The sequence below is a fragment of the Mesocricetus auratus genome, unplaced genomic scaffold (assembly GCF_017639785.1).
Source record: "Mesocricetus auratus isolate SY011 unplaced genomic scaffold, BCM_Maur_2.0 Super-Scaffold_4256, whole genome shotgun sequence".
NCBI classification, from domain to species: domain Eukaryota; kingdom Metazoa; phylum Chordata; class Mammalia; order Rodentia; family Cricetidae; genus Mesocricetus; species Mesocricetus auratus.
This window is the reverse complement of record NW_024429182.1, coordinates 4,783,241-4,801,819: the sequence shown is the minus strand read 5'-3', so window position 1 is coordinate 4,801,819 and position 18,579 is coordinate 4,783,241. Positions and strand designations below refer to the sequence as shown.

The following is an 18,579-nucleotide window of genomic DNA, read 5'->3' as shown; positions in this document are numbered from 1 at the left end:
AATTAACAGTAGGGGCATTAGGAGCTGACCCTTCAGGTAAGATGCTGGCTCCAGCCGTGTGCTTTCTGAGGCGCCAAGATGACAGGACCTGCTGTGTGTTCCTGCTGGTGTGAGCGTCCCTCTGCCTCTTCTACCATGGCCAAACAGACTCCGCTTTCTCCAGGAGCTCCACGGGTGTGTTTATACACCAATGAGGACAGTGACCAATACAGCAGTCTCTCCACACACTGGTTGGCAGGGGATTCGGGGATTAGTGTGCTCAGGGCTGGGGTGCTCCTGCCCAGGGATTTTGAGGGTCTACCCAGGAATTTTAAGCTCAAGGCAACCCACTGTGGAAGGCTGTGAATGTAAGAGAGACACAAGCCAGCAGCCTTCGCAGGGACCCCAGCCTCTCTTGCCTCAGGAGTAAATCCCTTTGACAGTTACTGCTACACAAGGGGGGCCACTCAACACCACAATACATACTGACATTCAAGTGTTTTAATTTCTAATTATGTGTGTGTCTAGAGGAGCGTGTGCTCCTGAGTGTGGGTCCTGGGAGAGGCCAGAAGAGGGTGTTGGATCCTCTGGAGCTGAGTTGCAGGCAGTTAGAAGACACCCAACATGGGTGTGGGAAACCAGGCTCTTGTACGACAGCAGTACCTACCCTTGACCATTGAGTCATCTCTTCAGATCCATCACTGATGTTTTTAAAGGAATTTCTTTTTTTCTGTATTGCCTTTCATAATTAGTATTAACTACATTAATGTTACGTGGGGAAGGGAGCAAAACATACTCGAGCATTTATTCCGGGGGTATAGACCTGTTCTTAGACACTCGGGAAAAGCTCCTGCAGATTGCCCTGTCCCTCCATCCAACAAGATGCAACAGACAAATGCTTTTGCTTTGGGGCTGCTCGTCAATGTTTTTGCTTGGCACAAGGACTCCAGCTTTCTCCTTGAGCATGCGTGAATTACACAAATGTTTACATAGAGCACAAAGAGCAGCTTCTGCCGAGGAAGATAGGGACTCAGAAAACAGGCTTCTTGGCACATGGTGGTGGCCCGTTACCCAGAATCAACCCTTAAGTTATTTGCCCCTCAGCTTCAGCCAATGTGCCTGGGGTTAATTTAGAGTTTAGCATGCTGGCAGTGACTACAATGTCTTCCTTCAAAAGCTTTGTGGTGGCACTCTTTTCCACGGTTAAAAATAAGGTTCCCAAGAATATGTGTACATCTTTTAAGGATCGCTATATTGATAACACATTTAATCTCCCGAGCCACCCACATGGAACAGAGAAGGTCTGCTCAGTGGTTGTTCCAGAGCCCAGTAGCTTCAGAAAGCCAAGCATAGCGGAGCATAAGACTGGACTAGTAAAGTCATGTGGCTGTTAGTGTCATCCCCCATTTTTCTCCTGGTGTACAAGCTAAGAAAGGCCATGGTGTCATTGGGGGGAGAAAAGGATAAGGGAAAAGTGATGTAGTTATTTTAATTTCAAAAAATATTATGTTATCAAGCAACCTAGGCTAATACTGATCAACTAGACAGGAGTCAAAATTGGCAAGAAGCCACGCCTCTGGACATGTCCACAAGGCATGTTCTAGACCAGATTCATCAAGGGAGACACACACAAGCCCTTAATGTCAGCTGCCCCATTCCACATCGGGGACCTCCAACGAGTGAGGAGAAAGCTAACTGCCTAAGCACCTGATACAATGGAGCCAGCTGCCTTACGCTCCTGCCCCCAACCCCATGGCCTTCCGACAGGGGTAGATGGTATCCCCCAAACCGTGAGCCACAATACCCGCTGAAGTTGTTTTTGTCAGCACTACCAGGAAAGAAACGAATGCAATCAAGGATCACTCTAAAGACAGGTCTGGACATGAACTACAAGTGGTGGATGCTGCAGTCCATCAGCCATGTCCCTGCAGCCGCACACCCAACGGGAACAAAGTTCACTCTCACTTGGGGTACAGAAAAGACCACGTTTTTAGCTGGAAACTGCTGTGCTGGAGGGTTTCCTTTCAACGAGATCGCAGTTGGCTCCTAATTTCTTTTCTAGCTTGACAAGGCTTGTGGGGGCTGAAGACCGATTTCTCTTTCGGGGGATAAAGACGGGAGATGTGGGTGGTTATGTAAAAACTGACCCAGCTGTGTTCTCAGCAAACCACAGATCTATGAGTCTTCACCATTTACCCTTAAGTGTCCACGACACTTGAAACGACTGTATTTATGGCGACCTGTCCGTGTATGCGTGTAATTTAATCAAGCATTTCTTGAAGTACTCTTCTGTTACTAGGGGTGTTGCAGAAAATAAAACAGTCTTCGCCCTGGAAGAACTTGAGTTTTGGTCAAGAACACTGAGAGTTAATGCAATTTCATGTACCAGGAAGTATTGGGTACCAAGATCTGTAAGATACGGACGGAGCCCATAAACAGTGAAGTGGGAGGCCAGACAAGAATGTCCGGGAAAGGCTTCTCTGGGGAGATTAACATCTGAGCAAGCCTTAAGGGCAGAGAGACCTTGTGGCAGCTCCCACCAGGCCTGTGAGAGAAACAGCAAGAAAGCCCGCCAGCGTTCCGGGAATGGTGGTGAGAGGGGCGTTGACAGACTGCAGCCATGTACACACACCCGGCTCTCACTCCTGGATGGAGAATCTCCAGCACTTGCCTTCCCGGGTCATGCCCCCCCCCTCTAGACCTCTTCACGTGACCCTCCAGAACAGCCCCGCTATCCTTTACTCCTCCCTGCTCCCCCGTGGCTCTCGGAAGGTGGATGAGTCTTCTCCTGGATCCACTCCAGTCAGACTTCCATGTCAGCACCCTTCACTGACGGTCCTTCTAAAGCCCCAGGGACCTTCATCCTGCCAAACCCGGGTGGTGCATCTTAGCCACCCTTGTGATGGCAGAGGACGTGGCTGACCTCCCTCAACGTGGCTTCTGTCTGACGTCACGCGGCTGGCTCTTCCCCAGGTGCCCACTCCTTTGCTGACCTCTCCCCGCCCCTCCCCACTCCCACCTACCCCTACTTTCTCCGTTCTACCCTCGGTTTTGACTGTGACGCTGGGCTGGACCCTGGCAGAGCCTCGGCTGCAGGAGTGTGGCACCCCTCCCACAGCTAGACATCTCCTCACAGTCTAGTTACCCTTCCCTCTCTCTGACTCTGCCAGGCCTAGTATGGGAAAGGCTTGCAGCCAGTGGGCCCGGGCGTTTCACCATGCCTGACTAGATCCCTTGACCCAACTGTCATCTCCATAAATACCCATTAGTAACTCTCTCCCGAGTCCACTCTGAGCCGGGTGATCCCGACGAACACACTGGTTATTTCCACACAGGCTCTATCTCTCGTATTCACCAATACCAAGTTGTATCTCTAATTTGTTCCTCTGTTCCCCCAGGACCCGATAGCCAATTCATACCCGTAAAGGCATGAAATCCAGCGTTCCTTCTTTTCTTAATGTAATGAACTGAAATAGGAGATTTTGATGGCTGGTTTTGCTTGTCAACCTGACACACTGGGAAGAGGGACCCTTAAGTGAGAAACTGCCTCCGTCAGATTGGCCTGTGGACATTTTCTTGATGGCTACATTGATGGAGGAGGAGGAGGGTCCAGCCCACTATAGGCGGCACCATCCCCAGGCAGGTGGCCTGAGCTATTACATAAGAAAGGTCGTTGAATTTAACCTTGTCACCAAGACAGTGGGTGGCATTCCTCTGTGGCTTCTACTTCAGATGCTGCTTGACTTCCTGTCTACTCTTCCCTCAAGAATGGCTTGTGCACTGAAATGACTCCCCCCCACCCCAATTTGCTTTGAAGTGTTAATCCCAGCAACAGAAAGCAGGCTAGAACAGACCGTGAAAGAGATTAAAACACTGAAGAAAAAAAAAAAAAACCACGTTCCCCAATACAAAAAGACAAGAACAAAAGCACAATGTCAATTGGGTGATAATCTGATTATATGGAGTTTGTCTGATTCCTTGATCTTATGATTCACATAAATTTATAGACAGCCTACTTTCTCTTATGTGGGATCTGGATGTGAAAGATGCCAGTTTTGTCATGTTTGAAGTTGAAAATTGGGCCACTCACACCCCAAGCAGCAGGAAAGCCCCATCATTGACTCACAGGGGCCAGAAGTCATTTCACACCCTGGAAATGTAATGGGCAGTGGGAAGGGAGTGTCTGTGTGGGGACCACTACTCCTGGGGTCTTCCTCCCGTCTCTCCCTCTGCCTCCTATACTGTAAACCTCACTGTCCCGTTCCTCACCTACTAAGACCCCACAGCTCAGGGCCAGCCACAGTGATAATATGAAGATTTAGGATAAGAGAAAGGAAGGGAGCAAAAGGAAGAAGCCTCTTAGCATCCCTCCTCCTCCTGCCTCCTAGCACTCCTCCTCCCTCTTCCCCTCCCTCCCCCTCCTACCCTCCCTCTTCCCTCTTAGCCTCCTAGCATCACTCCCATAGCTGTCTCCTGAGTTGGAATCCTTGGTTCACCTTTTATTGGCTATCTCCACCCTCTAGCCCCTATGTGGACCCAAATGTCATTTTGAAATAAAAAGATACACAACTTCAGCACTCCACTCTGTGGATCTAGGAGTCCTTTTTGGCATTTGTGCCTTTGTTTTTTACAAATGAGTACAATATAAAAGTGTGTGTGTGTGTGTGTGTGTGTGTGTGTGTATGTTGTGTTTAAGGGGGGGAAGATCGTTACCTTCATTATGTTTTTCTGTTTCTAAAACCTTTATAGGCCACAACCTAGGCTCAGATTACAGCCATATTAGGGAACAAACAAACAAGAAAAAAAAAACTCTTTTTGGAAGCTTCAAAAGGGTGTTGGTCCATATCTGGACACCTACATGGAGGATGAAGCACCTTTGCCTTCAGTTCCTTGATTTCCTCATCGCCAATGGTCTCCTCATCACCAATGATCTCCTCATCGCCAATGGTCTCCTCATCGCCAATGATCTTCTTTACACTTCTCAGTTCAGTTGCCTGACTATCACAGCTGCTCTACTCTGGGGTGACAAGTGAATCCAGGGCCTGGTTCACTGTCTACCGTCCTCCTGGGCATGCTGCTCTGCTTTTAAGATTACGTAAACTTGTTCTTCCCAAGGACCAGCCCTCTTCCAGCCAGCTTGGACGTCTCTGACCTCACTGGGAGCCCCCAAAGAGTCCCTCCTCATTTTCTTTATCCATTTATCTCTCCAAGTCTTCCCTCTTTATACCCCTTTGATTCCGTGGGTCACCATTTGAGTGCCCTTTTGTAAGTATACTGAACCCCTTGGTCCTTTTGTAGCAGATGCTAGCTCAGAATGGAGGCACGCCCTGCCCTCCCTCCACTCCAGGAGTTTAGCTAGAGAGAGGGACGGTGTGGAAGGTCACAGCGGTCAGAGTGCTAAGATCTCAGGGAAGGCTTTGCTTCTGGAGTCCTCCCCAGAGAGGGGGCTGGGCATGGTGCACAGCCGTCATCCCTGCCTTCCTGGGCTGAGCCCTGACTTCGTTCAGGTGACAAGGAAAAGAGCCAGGATTGGTCCAGGTCAAGGAGGCTCCGTGTCCTCTTGGTTCTGAGGCTGACCTTGAGGTGACGCGACCGGTCCAATCAAATATAACAGGAAGTCTTCCTCGAGCCTTGCAGGGAAACTGTTCCTGCCTGATGTAAAAAGAACTTAACAGGGACTCTCACCCCCTCCCCCATTCCTTCCCTGGGGCTTGGATGCTTTCTTGTGAAAACATGATAAATATGAAAGACAGATGCGGCCAAAACTATCAAAGCCACAAATCCAGTGTCACAGTGTCACCAAGTCATCAGACTGACTCTGGACCGCTTCACCCAGACACCCTGCATGGCATTTGACAAATAAGTTGCAGGCCACTGTGATTTTTTTTTTTTTGCCATGTGCAGCTACTAACAGTCCTACATCAGCGCCCATCAGTCCAATCATGGGACCCATAAAACTGTGAACAATGCTTCACATTGCCAGTTTCTTTGTCTTCACAAATCCGTGGTGACTTGGAAATCAGGTGGGATAGGAAATGGGCTTCTGCACCAGTGTCATTTTTACAGTGTCTGCAGGGACACCCTCGTCATTGTTGCTTTGTGTGTAGATCCCTTTCCTTACCTTGCTTCTTTTAATTATTTGTCCCCAAAAGGAGATGCGGTGAAGGTTGTCTGCAGTGCGATTGATGTCATCACTCCCCGGTGACATCGACATGGGTATGTCCTATCCACACGGGCAATGAGCATGCAACATGTGGCTGGTCAGTCTGTGCACTGATGAGTGCTTGGCTTTGAACCAAGGGCGAGATCAGACTGTGGCCTGAATGGGTACATGGGGCCCTTTAAACAAGGACAGGAATGATATCATTAGGACCAGGGAGCTGGCAACCTGCCCGGTTACCCTTGCCAGTCAGTATCAGAGCAGGATGAGAGCCCAGGGTAGCCGGCCCCAACTCAGGTCTCACAGATGACAAACGAAGACACGCCAGCCACATGGCCAGCGTAGATCAGAGTTTCGTTTCTGTCCCTGGCTGTATGGCCTTTATCAAGCTATTTCATCTCTCAGTTACAGTTTCCTCTTTTTAAAAATTAAGAGCTCGTCATTCCTACCCTACAAAACTGTTGGGATTAGATGATACTCCAAGCACATTGAAACTCCCCAATAAACACCAGGTGTTGTCATGCAGTGCACACTGTTCAGCTCCGTTTGGGTGAAGGAGGAACAAGAAATTAAAGAGTGACTTCGTGGACAGAGTCCCATCATGAAATTAGTCAACTGACTGGAACGTTAGAGAAGTTGCTGACTTGCAAAGAGATTGCCTCGCCCGTGTTGTTGGCGGTGATTAATTAGGAAAATCACACTTCCGTCTTTTGGCACGCTTATGGATATCTCACAAGGTTGGTATTTGACGCCAGAAGCGGACATCGCTTTCGGTTTATGGGTTGCATCTGCAGTACGCGTATCTTGGGATACGCCAAGCATCTTCCCTGAAAAGTTGTGTAAGGTCATTGGGGAAGTGAGAGCAAAGCCTGGAACACATTGGGGTAGGTGGGCGGACAAGCAGACAAGACAGGAGATGGAAGTTCACGGGTCTGTCGCCTGCTTTATTGTTATGGAGGAATACGGATTGTAAAGTAACTTCCTCTTTCCCTTTGGTCTTGCTATCAGTGACAGACTGTCTGTGGCTCTGTGGTTTCCAGCAGAGACCCGGCACAGCTTTTGAGGAACTACTGAAGGCTCCAACAGAGGCAAGTGCCTGGACAAAGACCCACTGTGGAGCTGGAGAGCGCCTCCAGGTTCAAGGCTGACTGTACGTCAGGAAATGCAGTTCAAGCAATGGTTTCTCCTAGAACAGGCAAAGCAAGTTCTGTGTGGCAGGTGAACAAACCAATTGTTTCTGGATGCCTGAAGCCCAGAAAGGGTGGCCAAATGAGGAACCAACAAGACCCACACCCTTCCTCAGGTGCAAAATCTAAACAACAGGGAAAGAACTTTGGCCAAAGGCTACCCACTGCGCAGGCTGCTCTTTAGATCTGAAGTCTTATTTTCTCAGGAAAGACCTGTGAAATCAGATTTACCTGTCCCAAAACTGGGCGTGGCTGCACCTTCCAATAATCCCAGACTCAGCAGGCTTGGGTTCAGACTCAGTTCAAGACCAGCCTTGACTGCCCGAGTGAGTTCCAAGCTGTCCTCAAAAGCAACGAGACCTTGTCTCAAAGGAAAAGCAAAAGAATTATCCATCCTGCTTTTGCCAATGAAGAAGAAAATCTCAAGTCTGAAAGACGACAAGGTGAGTGTGTGCCAAAGCTGGAAGGAGCTGAGCCACCTCTGTGAGGTGACAAGGATAAAGACTCTGGGCTTTCATCTCTAAAGGTGACAAGATAGCTCATTAGCACTCTGCCCTCTCCTCTAACTCCAGTTCCAGGGGGACCTGACGCCTTCACACCAATACACATAAAATAAAGTTAAATAAGTTATTTTTAAAAATTGTACAATTTCAGAAGAGTTCTAAGTCTAGTAAGTATTTTTTTTAAAAAGAAAAACTTTCGGAAATATGAATTAAGATACACGCAAGGACCGCAGCGGCCCAATACCACTGCACGTGTCAAATGGCAACCATTTGTGTATGCTTCTTGCTTTGAAGAGGTCATATATGCCGACATCACGCCTAGCCCCTCACCACGCCAATGGAGCTGCTCCACCATGTGTCACCATGCACCAAAGGGCCAATCTTCCTGGAAACCGCTTGAAGGAACGAGTGTGTTAGAGAAGCCAAACTTTTGTTTCCTCGCTGGGTACAAAGCAATCCTTCCGAAGGATGATGTGTTGCTGAGATAGGGCTGGGTGGGAAGCAGGGAGTTGTTACAGTGTTAGTCCCTGCAGAAGGTCAAGGCTAGGTTAGCATTGTCCTCAATAAAAGTCATTGTTACCATGGTCCAAGGTCTTGCAGGAATTTTTAAAACTTGTTTGCTTTTTTTTTTCCTTCCCCACCAGATACCTGTAATATCAGGTGCAATTCTGTGCCAAGCCACAAGAAGCATGAAAGCCCAGGACTTCCCCTGAGCGTCAGCTCCCATTTGTGTGGGGACAAAAGTGAAATCTTCCCAAGGCTTGTGGAGAACTTCCTGCTGATTCACATTTCAAACAGAGCCCGTACTTAACCCTCACCCTCAACCAGCGCCCAGAGTGGACGGGAGGAGTTCCGGAGCCCGAGGGACGTTACAGCACCGAACTGCCCGCTGGCCTAGTAAGTACTGCTGTGACAGGTTGGAGTCTCAGGGTTATGGTGGATCTGGGAGGTTTGTTTGTCTTTTCGTTTGTTTCTTTTTCACAACTGAGCAATTATAATTGGAAAACTGGAAATTTTCCAATTGAGAAGTTTTGATATTTTAGGCTTTTCTTTATAATCTTCTTGGGCTATAAGATGACCTCTTGGCATTACACTTATCAAGTCCCAACTAACAGGACAATGAGCAGCTTGGGGGACAGCCGGAGATCTTCCCGAATGAGATCAAAGCGCTGAATTGAACGGATATGCGTGGGTGCGGGGCTTGACTGTTTATTTAGGACCAGTGACAAGGAGTATAAGAAAAATCATAAAAAGATTCCATTCTTATTCCTTATTATTTTTGCGATAGGGTATCCCCATGTAGCCCTGGCTGGCCTTGAACTCAGAAATCTGCCTGCCTCCACCTACCAAGTGCTGGGGTTAAAAAGCAATAGGCCACCACACCCCTCATGTTCTCCTTTTTTGAGTACACAACCCCTGAAGGCTTTCTTTCAGGTTAGGATTTTGGAATGTAGTATGTGTGTTCCATGAATGCTAGCAATCATTAACAACCGTAGACTATTGGAGACGGAGAGGGCCAGGTTCCGGTAACTGAACACCTATTGTATGCAGAGCGCTCTTAGTCAGATTGGTTCCACTGAGAGTCACAGCAATCCTGAGAGCGGAGGTGTGGAGAGGTACCGTGCTGCTGTACTGGATTCAAACTCCTGTCTCTCCTTATTGATGGGGAGGAAACTTAAACCCAGACTCACACCAAGCCAGAAGAGCAACTCCCCACAGGCGGCATTGGATCCCTTCATGGGCATCCCAGGGCTGTAGCTGCCCCGAAGCAAACTCTGCCATGCACAGTGCACGAGGAGAGTGGACGACATTGGGAGTAACCGTGAGCATCCACGTGGGGGCCCGGGAGTTCTACCTGGGGGAAGCAGATGCATTTCATTTCACTCTCTCTCTCTCAAATGGAGGTTTCTGTTTGTGAAATAAGCCCCTTCCAAACAGGCTAGTTCTGAGAACCAGTCATAAAGGATGCAAATGCCTAAGTACCCTCAGTGCTCAGGGCCTGGGCTGAGTACCCTCTGTGCTTAGGGCCTGGGCTGAGTACCCTCAGTACTCAGTTCCTGGGGTGAGTACCCTCAGTGCCTGGGGTGAGTACCCTCAGTGCTCAGTGCCTGGGGTGAGTACCCTCAGTGCTCAGTGCCTGGGGTGAGTACCCTCAGTGCTCAGTGCCTGGGGTGAGTACCCTCAGTGCTCAGGGCCTTGGCTGAGTACCCTCTGTGCTTAGGGCCTGGGGTGAGTACCCTCAGTGCTCAGGGCCTTGGCTGAGTACCCTCTGTGCTTAGGGCCTGGGGTGAGTACCCTCAGTACTCAGTGCCTGGGGTGAGTACCCTCAGTGCCTGGGGTGAGTACCCTCAGTGCTCAGTGCCTGGGGTGAGTACCCTCAGTGCTCAGTGCCTGGGGTGAGTACCCTCAGTGCTCAGTGCCTGGGGTGAGTACCCTCAGTGCTCAGTGCCTGGGGTGAGTACCCTCAGTGCTCAGTTCCTGGGGTGAGTACCCTCAGTGCCTGGGGTGAGTACCCTCAGTGCTCAGTGCCTGGGGTGAGTACCCTCAGTGCTCAGTTCCTGGGGTGAGTACCCTCAGTGCCTGGGGTGAGTACCCTCAGTGCTCAGTGCCTGGGGTGAGTACCCTCAGTGCTCAGTGCCTGGGGTGAGTACCCTCAGTGCTCAGTGCCTGGGGTGAGTACCCTCAGTGCTCAGGGCCTGGGCTGAGTACCCTCAGTGCTCAGGGCCTGGGCTGAGTACCCTCAGTGCTCAGTGCCTGGGGTGAGTACCCTCAGTGCTCAGTTCCTGGGGTGAGTACCCTCAGTGCTCAGGGCCTGGGCTGAGTAACCTCAGTGCTCAGGGCCTGTACTCTCCCTGGCCCCACTCAGAGCTCTGCTGCTGGGGAAGGATTAAACAAGCTATAAAAAAGCAGGATGGACTCAAACCAGTATTGGGAAGATTTTATCCCTCCTCTTTACAGACTATATGGGCTTTAAAAACAACTAGGTGTTTTATCAGGGAAAAACAAAACTTTTTTTTCCCCAAAGAACAGCCTCTGAACACTTTCCAGTTAATTTTGCTTTAAATTGCTGGAAAACATGTTGCTCACAACCGGTCTCCCAGGCACCACTACCGGATCCAGGTTCTGTGCATCCTGACTCACCAGGCTAACCCTGCATGCGTGACGTCCAAGTCTGAAGTGTGTGGAGGCCGGAGGAACCGGCAGGCTCAAAAGCACATCTTCCTAATGTCTACTTCCCCGGGCAACGGCATGCTCACATTGAAAAGAAGCCCAGGGAATTTTTTAAAAATAGTATTTCAAATTAGCCTTGGCTAGCCTCAAACTCACCATGTACCCGAGGCTAGCCTTGAGCATGCGATCTTACTGCCTCTACCTCTCGAATGCTGAAATTACAGATGTGGCCAGAAATTCATGCTTTAGACACAAAATTCCCAAGAGCAATTTGAACATGCACATTATAATTTTTAATTATTTGTGCCTTTGGAAGGAAGGGCAAAGTATCAAGCAGGTCAAGAACCTCTGCCCTAGGTGGTTTAGGACGACAGACAGCTTTGTAGGACAAGACTTAGTTAGGTTCAGCTCCCCGGGCTCAGTCTTGGGCGTCGGCATCAGGAAATCTTGAGAATGGCAGCATGGATAGCGGAGGGATTGGGAGCACAGGGCTCCCTGGTCCTTGCTCATGAGGTTCCCTTGGTAGACAGCAAGCCCAAGATGGGAAGAGGCTTGTCTCGGCTACTTCTCTATCCACGGTGCTCCCCAACGCTGTCTGATCCATGGTCTTCTGCCCTGTGTGCTGCTCTGATCTCTCTGGCGTCGCCTGCCTCCCTGGGGCTCTCCTTTTACAGCCACATGCGGCAGGGACAGGAAGGACTTGTAGCCTTTTTCACAGCTTCTCCCAGATCACCTATCGGGTGAACACAGGCTCCTTGTCTTTGTCCTCGTTGCCATGGCTACCACCATCTTTGGGGTACAATGGGGGAACGTGCTAACAAGAGCTAGAGATACTTGGAGGGATGGAGTTGGAGGGACTGGCTCAGTCAGTAAAGGGTTTGCTGTTCACGCACGAGGACCTGGCTTCACGGAATCCCCACTAAAAAGCGGGGTACGCCGGGGTATGCTTGCGGCAGCAGCAGGGGAGGCGGAGATAAGCAGACTGGGGGGGGGGGCTCTGGCCAGCCAGGTGAGCTCCAAGCCAATGACTCAAAAGCAAGACAGATGTCACCTGAGGAACTACACCCAGGGTTGACCTCTGGACTCCATACATGGAGTATAGACAGAAAAGGCCAGAGCCAGAGCTGGCGAGGCCTGACCTGACTCCTGGTGGTGCCGCAGTTAGTCACTGTGACCACCAACATCTGGAGGCTAACTGTTGTCTAACCCCTCTCGTGACAGGGCAAGAAGAAGCATCCAGATGGAAGCCAGACCTCCAAAGAACTCAGGTACCTGGGGGGGTGTAAGTCGGAAGGAAACATCTTTCCACCAAAAAAAATGGTGAACAAGGTCCATCTTCTTGCCCAGGACACAGACGTCAGTTCCTATTTTGTAGGGACCACAGATGTCCTGGGACAGTGACTCTTGGTTTAGAGAAAGGAGAAGCTGTTGGACTCACTTATTATTTGTAAAAGCTGAATTGTCTAGAAATTTAGCATTTTCTGTTTTTCATTGGCCCTCTGTTCCATTTGTAAGTTGGAGACAGTGCCTTTAATAAGTCACAGCCCAGCTAAGACTGGGATATATTCCTTTAATTTTGCATAAAATTCTCGCTTAGGCTGCCTAGATTGTCATTAGGGCTTTTTAGGAGGGCACCTCAGTACACGCTGTGCAAACACTCAGTACACACTGTGCAAACACTCAGTACACATTGCTTACACAGTCGTGTAATTCACTCCAGGAGAGTAGCTACAGCAGCAGAACTTGAAAACAAATCATCCCATTCGACTCTAAAGTGTTTACAAAAGCTGTAACTGTTAAGTCTGTGTGCTTCAGGTTGTAGGATCTATCTGCAGCTTAACTCAGATGAGTGGTTGTGGCCAGGGAACTTATGATCTCACTGAGAGACTGGGGAAAAGCACAGGCGAGTGTCTGAATGGAGAATCTTAGCTCAGCACAAGTAGTCGGGTCACAGTGTAATCCCGGAACAGGAGCACACTGCTGTGGCAGCCAGAGGGAGGGCTGAGGTCCTGGGAATCCAAAGAGGTCTTAGGGAGAAGCTGATGGAGCTGCGTCTTAGTGTGTGTGCAGGACTTATTTTATTATATATATAAAATATATATGGTATACATACGTGTTCACGTGAATGAGTGTGTGTGTGTGTGTGTGTGTGTGTGTGTGTGTGTGTGTGTGTGTGTGGACTCTGGAGATCAATGTTGAGTGCCTTCCTTGATCATTCTCCACCTTATTGCTCAAGTCGGGGTCTTTTATTAACCTGAAAGCCAGTGATTCAGCTTGGCTGACTGGCCAGTGAGCTCCAGAGATTTGCCTTTCGATGCCCAGTGAGGTTATTAAAATGCATGAGACCACGCCTGGCTTTATGGGAGCCTGGGGATCCCAACTTGGCTCCTCATACATGTGTCATAAATACTGAGCTATCTTGCCAGTCCCCTGTGGAAGGTTTTCTTGTGGGACTAAGTTTTCTAATTTTTTACACATACTTTTAATTTTTAAAAAATCACATTGCTTCCCATACTTCCCTTAGGAAGTTTTGGAGGGAACCTGACTCCTGACTCTCAAGTTTTCCTATTGTAATCCTTCCCTTCAACACCCAGTCCTTTGTCCCATGGCCTGGCTTTCTGTCACTCTGTTTGCTAGAGTTTTGCATAAACGCAAGCACACGGTAGACACTGTCATCTGGCTTATTCTAGGCAGTGTAATTCTGTAACTCATGATTGAGATTCAACCCTGGCATTGTCTTGTTCCCCTTTCCATTTGTATGGCTGTGTCATAACTGGGTGGTTTGCTCACCATCTAGAAACATTAGGGTGCTTTCTGTCTTTAACATAAAAAGATTATGTGAGCATTCGTGTTTCTATATAAATGTATGCGTACATACACATATGTGCATATAGAGAATATGTGTGTGTTATATGTACATGTTCGTGTAGATGTGTGTATATATGCTTATGCACACATGTACAAGTGGAGACCACTTTCATTTACCTATTTTTTAATTTACTTAGGCATAGAATGGCTGGGTCATATTGCAGAACTATGTTTAGCTTTTTTCAAATGTATTTGCTATCTTAGAAATCTTTAGAGGCATAATTGGCATATAATAGGTCCCTGTGTTTAAAGTTACAATTAGGTAAGGTTGTCCTGTAGTGATACCATAAACTGCAGCTGTAAGTCACAGTAGAACACCTGCCTAGCATTCATGATGCCTTAGGCTAAATTACGAACATTGTCAGACTTAAATAAATAAATACCATGATCTATCCCCCAGTGCAGATAATGAGCATAACCATCTACCCCTGCCTCCCTCTCTGCCATGCATACAACCTCTCCTAGATAACCACGGGTCTCCTTTCTCTCTGTATGAAGCTAATTTGTTATTGTAGAATTTTACAGAAATAAAATCACGAGGGGTGAACACTCTTTGTTCTTCCTTCTTTCTTTGGAGACAGGGTCTCATGTAGGCCAGGCTGGTCAGGAATCACCTCCTGATCCTCCTGCCAAAGATCACATGTGTGGACCACTGTGCTCCTTTGTCGCAATGCTGGGGATGAACTCAGGGCCTCGTGCATCCTGGGCAAACACTTTGCCTGCTGAGCTATATCCCCAGCAACTAGCTTGTCACTAAGTGTAAACCTTTTGAGATTCACCTGTGCTGCTGCACATATACACAGTCTGTTTCTTTCTCATTCCTAAATAATATCCCTGTGCATAGCTCTATCCCAGTTCATCAATCCCCTGACCCGAAGGTCAGAGAACTGGGGTGCTTCCAGTCTTCAGAAAGAGTAAAGCTGCCGGAACATTTGTGGAGAGCCTGTGTGTGATCACCATATACCTTAACTTTAGAGCACCCCCAATCCCTTCCCCCCAACCCCCCCCCCCCCGTGATGCTAGGGATTAACTCAGAACTTTTCCCGTGCAAGCACTCAACCTCTAAGCTACAGCCCCACCTGCCTTAGCAGCAGATGTAAGGGAAAGTACACAATTTAGGGAGTTGTGGTACATTCACAATTCTGTGCATCACAGCCTCTACCTAATTCTAAAGCATCCAGTCACGCTAGGATAAAAGCCCTTATCCAGTAAGTGGTTTCTCTCCATTCTCCCCCCGCCCCTTTACAGGTCAGCCAGCTGTCTGTCACTGTCAAGAGACAAGTATTTCCTCCATTCTCATTCACTGAGTCAACTCAATGGTTTGTAGAGCCCAGCTTCAGGGTTTTGTGTGTGAATGCACACTGACTCTAGGAGGACTTTGTTAAGGGCATTGTACTCTGTCCATGGAATGGCCTTGGCCACTGATGTGTGGGTTTGTTTCTGGATCCTCCAATCTATGACCTGGGTCTGTGTGCCTGTGCTCTTGCTCTTAATTCTTACAAGTTTATAGTAAGAGTCTTTTAAAAATATATATTTGTATTACTTGTGTGCATATAAAACACAGCATGTGGGTATATGCACCATGTTCATGCCAAGTGCACATATGTGCATCTTGAGCATGCCTGGTACACAGGGAGGCCTGATGTGAGTATTGGATCCCCAGAAATTAGAGTTACAGCCAGTTATTCGCTGCCATGTGGGGTGCTGTGAATTGAACCTGGGTCCTCTGCAAGAGCAGCCAGTGCTCTTAACCACTCCATCTCTCCAAACCTGTAAGGTTTGGTGGTTTGTTTATTTGTTTTGGAGACCTGAATACTCTTTACCTTTCAAGATTGTTTTGGCTATTCAAGGCTATTGGGAAATCCACATGATAATACGAATGAGCTTTTCCAGTTATGAAAAATGCATTAGAATTCAGATAAAAAAAATTGCATCGCCGGGCGTTGGTGGCGCACGCCTTTAATCCCAGCACTCGGGAGGCAGAGGCAGGCGGGTCTCTGTGAGTTTGAGACCAGCCTGGACTACCAAGCGAGTTCCAGGACAGCCTCCAAAGCCACAGAGAAACCCTGTCTCGAAAAACAAAAAACAAAACAAAACAAAACAAAACAAAACAAAACAAAAAAAATTGCATCGAATCTGTAGATTGCTTTGGGGGTTACTTCTAATTTGTCGTTATCAGAATGACTGTCTTTCAATCTGTGAATATGCGAATGGGGTATATTTCCATTTATTTATGTTCTTAAATTCTTCTAGTAATTTATCTTTATAATTTTGCTTGTGGAGTTCTATAATACATGGAAATACTTTCTTGCTTTCACATTCATACCATCTCTTGCTACTTTGTGGAACTGTGAGAACTGTTGCCTAGTGACTTTACAGACCACTGACCCTGCCCATTAGCTCTGTAGCTGTCCCAGGACTGTTTAAGGTTTCTCTACCACACGGGATGACGTCATCTGCCAAGAGCAATAGTTTCACTTCTTCCCAACTCTTTTGTGCCCTGGTCCCTTTTCTTGCTCGATGGCTCTACACAGGGCAAACGCGAACACCTTTCTCTTGCCCCTGAGCTTAGAGGAAAAGGTCGCAGTCTTCAGTGTTGTCTATAGATCAAAAGCGGAAGTAGGTCTTGGAATTGGTTGAAGAAACGTCTTCTCTTCCTAGCTGGATGAATGCTCTACCAGGAAGAGCCATGCTGTGCCCAGGAGAACAGGACCGGCTGGTCTGTCACTGTGCTCCATAAATGCCATCCAGGCTAAACCCTTGGCCGTGCTGCCGGAGCTGCTGCCGATTTTTCCCTTATGTGTTCTCTCTGTTACGGAGAGAAGGCTTTTTCAGCCCGGTGACTGTCACTTTGTTTCTGTTTCCAATTTAACTCTGTATTGATTCTCTGTGGGTTTCCCACCATGCATCCTAATTCCATTTATCTCTCCATCCCTTTGCATCCTCCCCTCTGCCCTTGCAACCTCCCCCTACAAGATAAAACAAAGTAAAATTTTTAAAAGAAAAATCTCATCGTGGAAGCTGTAGTGGGACGCAGTGAGTCACATGGTAAACCCTTTGGTCCGCTCATCTTTCCTAACAAGTGTTCATTGTAGTGAGTCACTGGTCCAGCTCCAGGCCTCCGGTTTCTGCTACACTGTTGATACCGGGACTCCTCTTGGACATCCTGTTGTTGTCCTGAGTCATGGAGGTTCTGCAGCTTTGGATCTGCTGGACCAGCCCCTTCGAAGGGTGCTTCAGCAGATCACAGATGGGTTAGATGTTGGATGGGCCAACTCGTAGCCCTGGTTCTGGGCCTGGGTGGTTGCAGGGTTGGTCAGCCTGCCATCTCTCCCTCTTCCTAGCCACCACAGTGAGCTCTCCAGCTCTGCCCTGGCTAGTTCTCCCTCTGCAGCAAGGGGCAAGGGGTGGGGCCCGTTCTCCTGCGCTCGTGCACTTAGGGCTGGCTTCACCCATACCTACACCACCAGGGCCAGCTCTACTGTGCTGCCCAGACCAGATGCAGGTACTCTCCTGGGTGCCGGTAAGAGGCGGGGCCAACCCTCTCACTCTCAGGACCTCCGGGCCAGCTCTTCCCCTGCCATGGGGAGTGAGCCGTGGGGCAGGCGGGAGGCCACCTCTCCCTTGCCCATTCATTCCACCTTATGGCAGATGAGGGGCGGGGCCGGATGTTCTACACTCATGTCCTCGGGTGGGCTCGCCCACACCCCTGTCAACAGGGTCAGCTCTCCTGCTTGCCTCTGGTGGTGAAGGGCAAGGGGGGAGGGTGCCTTTCATTTAGAATATGTCTTTTTTTTTCTTCTTGTGACTCTGTTAGATTTTGCTTCATGTTTGAAGCTCTGTTGCTAAGGACACGTATGTTTACTGTTATCTTAGCCTCTTAGGATTAGTTGACTCCTATGTTACCATAAAAATGACCTTTATTCCCTGGTACTATCCCTTGCTTTGGGATCTACATGATATACTGTAGCCACTCTGCTTTCTTGCGACTTGAGTTAACAGGGTGTATTGTACTGTCTAGGGTTTTGTTTGCTCGTTGCTGTTTTTCTACTTAGCCTGAGCTAAAGATCTCTTAGGAGAGGGAAACTCAGTTGAGAGAATGCCCCCACCATATTGGCCTGTTGGGGGCATTTTCTTGACTAATGACTGATGCGGGAGAGCCCAGCCCATTGTGGGTGGTGCCAACCCTGGGCGGGTGGCGTTGACTTGTATAAGAAGAGGCTGAGCAAGCCACAAGGAGCAAGCCGGTAAGCAGCACCCCTCCACGGCTTCTCTTCAGTCCCAGCTTCCAGGCTCCGGCCTGACCTCCCTCAGTGATGGACAGTGGCCTGAAGTACAAGCTGAACAGACCCTTCCCTGCCCAAGTTGCTTTTGCTACAGAATCCCTGACTAAGACGTGCATCGTTTTTTTTTTCTTTTACTTGTGCCTCTTACACTTGTAATGTGTTTCTTATAAGTGGCACAGAGTTGGATCTTACTATTTCATCGCATTTGACAATGTCTTCCTTTTAGTTCAGGTGCTTGGGTGACTTAGATTTTACATGGATCATAATGCTGTTTTCTATTTTCCTCATTTGGCCTGCCCCCCCCCAATTACCACAGGCTTTCTGCTTTCTTGTGAATTAATGGAGCACTTTTATGGTTTTACTTTACCTGTCTTATTAGCTTATTAAACTGTGCTATGTTATTTTAGCCATTATTTTCCTGCTTA

At 48.5% G+C, this 18,579-nt stretch overlaps 1 protein-coding gene across 2 annotated transcripts in view; it reads left to right on the top strand.

The window, feature by feature from the left end:
* Positions 1-7,502: 7,502 nt before the first annotated feature.
* The window catches only part of Plekhs1 (pleckstrin homology domain containing S1), a 33,387-nt gene continuing 22,310 nt past the window's right edge, over positions 7,503-18,579 (top strand). The window contains exons 1-3 of one of the 2 annotated variants that reach the window (XM_040742413.1): positions 7,503-7,769; positions 8,474-8,726; positions 12,222-12,268. In XM_040742413.1, coding sequence (XP_040598347.1) covers positions 12,241-12,268 — 28 coding nt within the window. In that variant the 5' untranslated portion in view covers positions 7,503-7,769; positions 8,474-8,726; positions 12,222-12,240. The remainder of the gene's footprint in view (positions 7,770-8,473; positions 8,727-12,221; positions 12,269-18,579) is intronic. The other variant, XM_040742403.1, reaches the window with a different exon arrangement.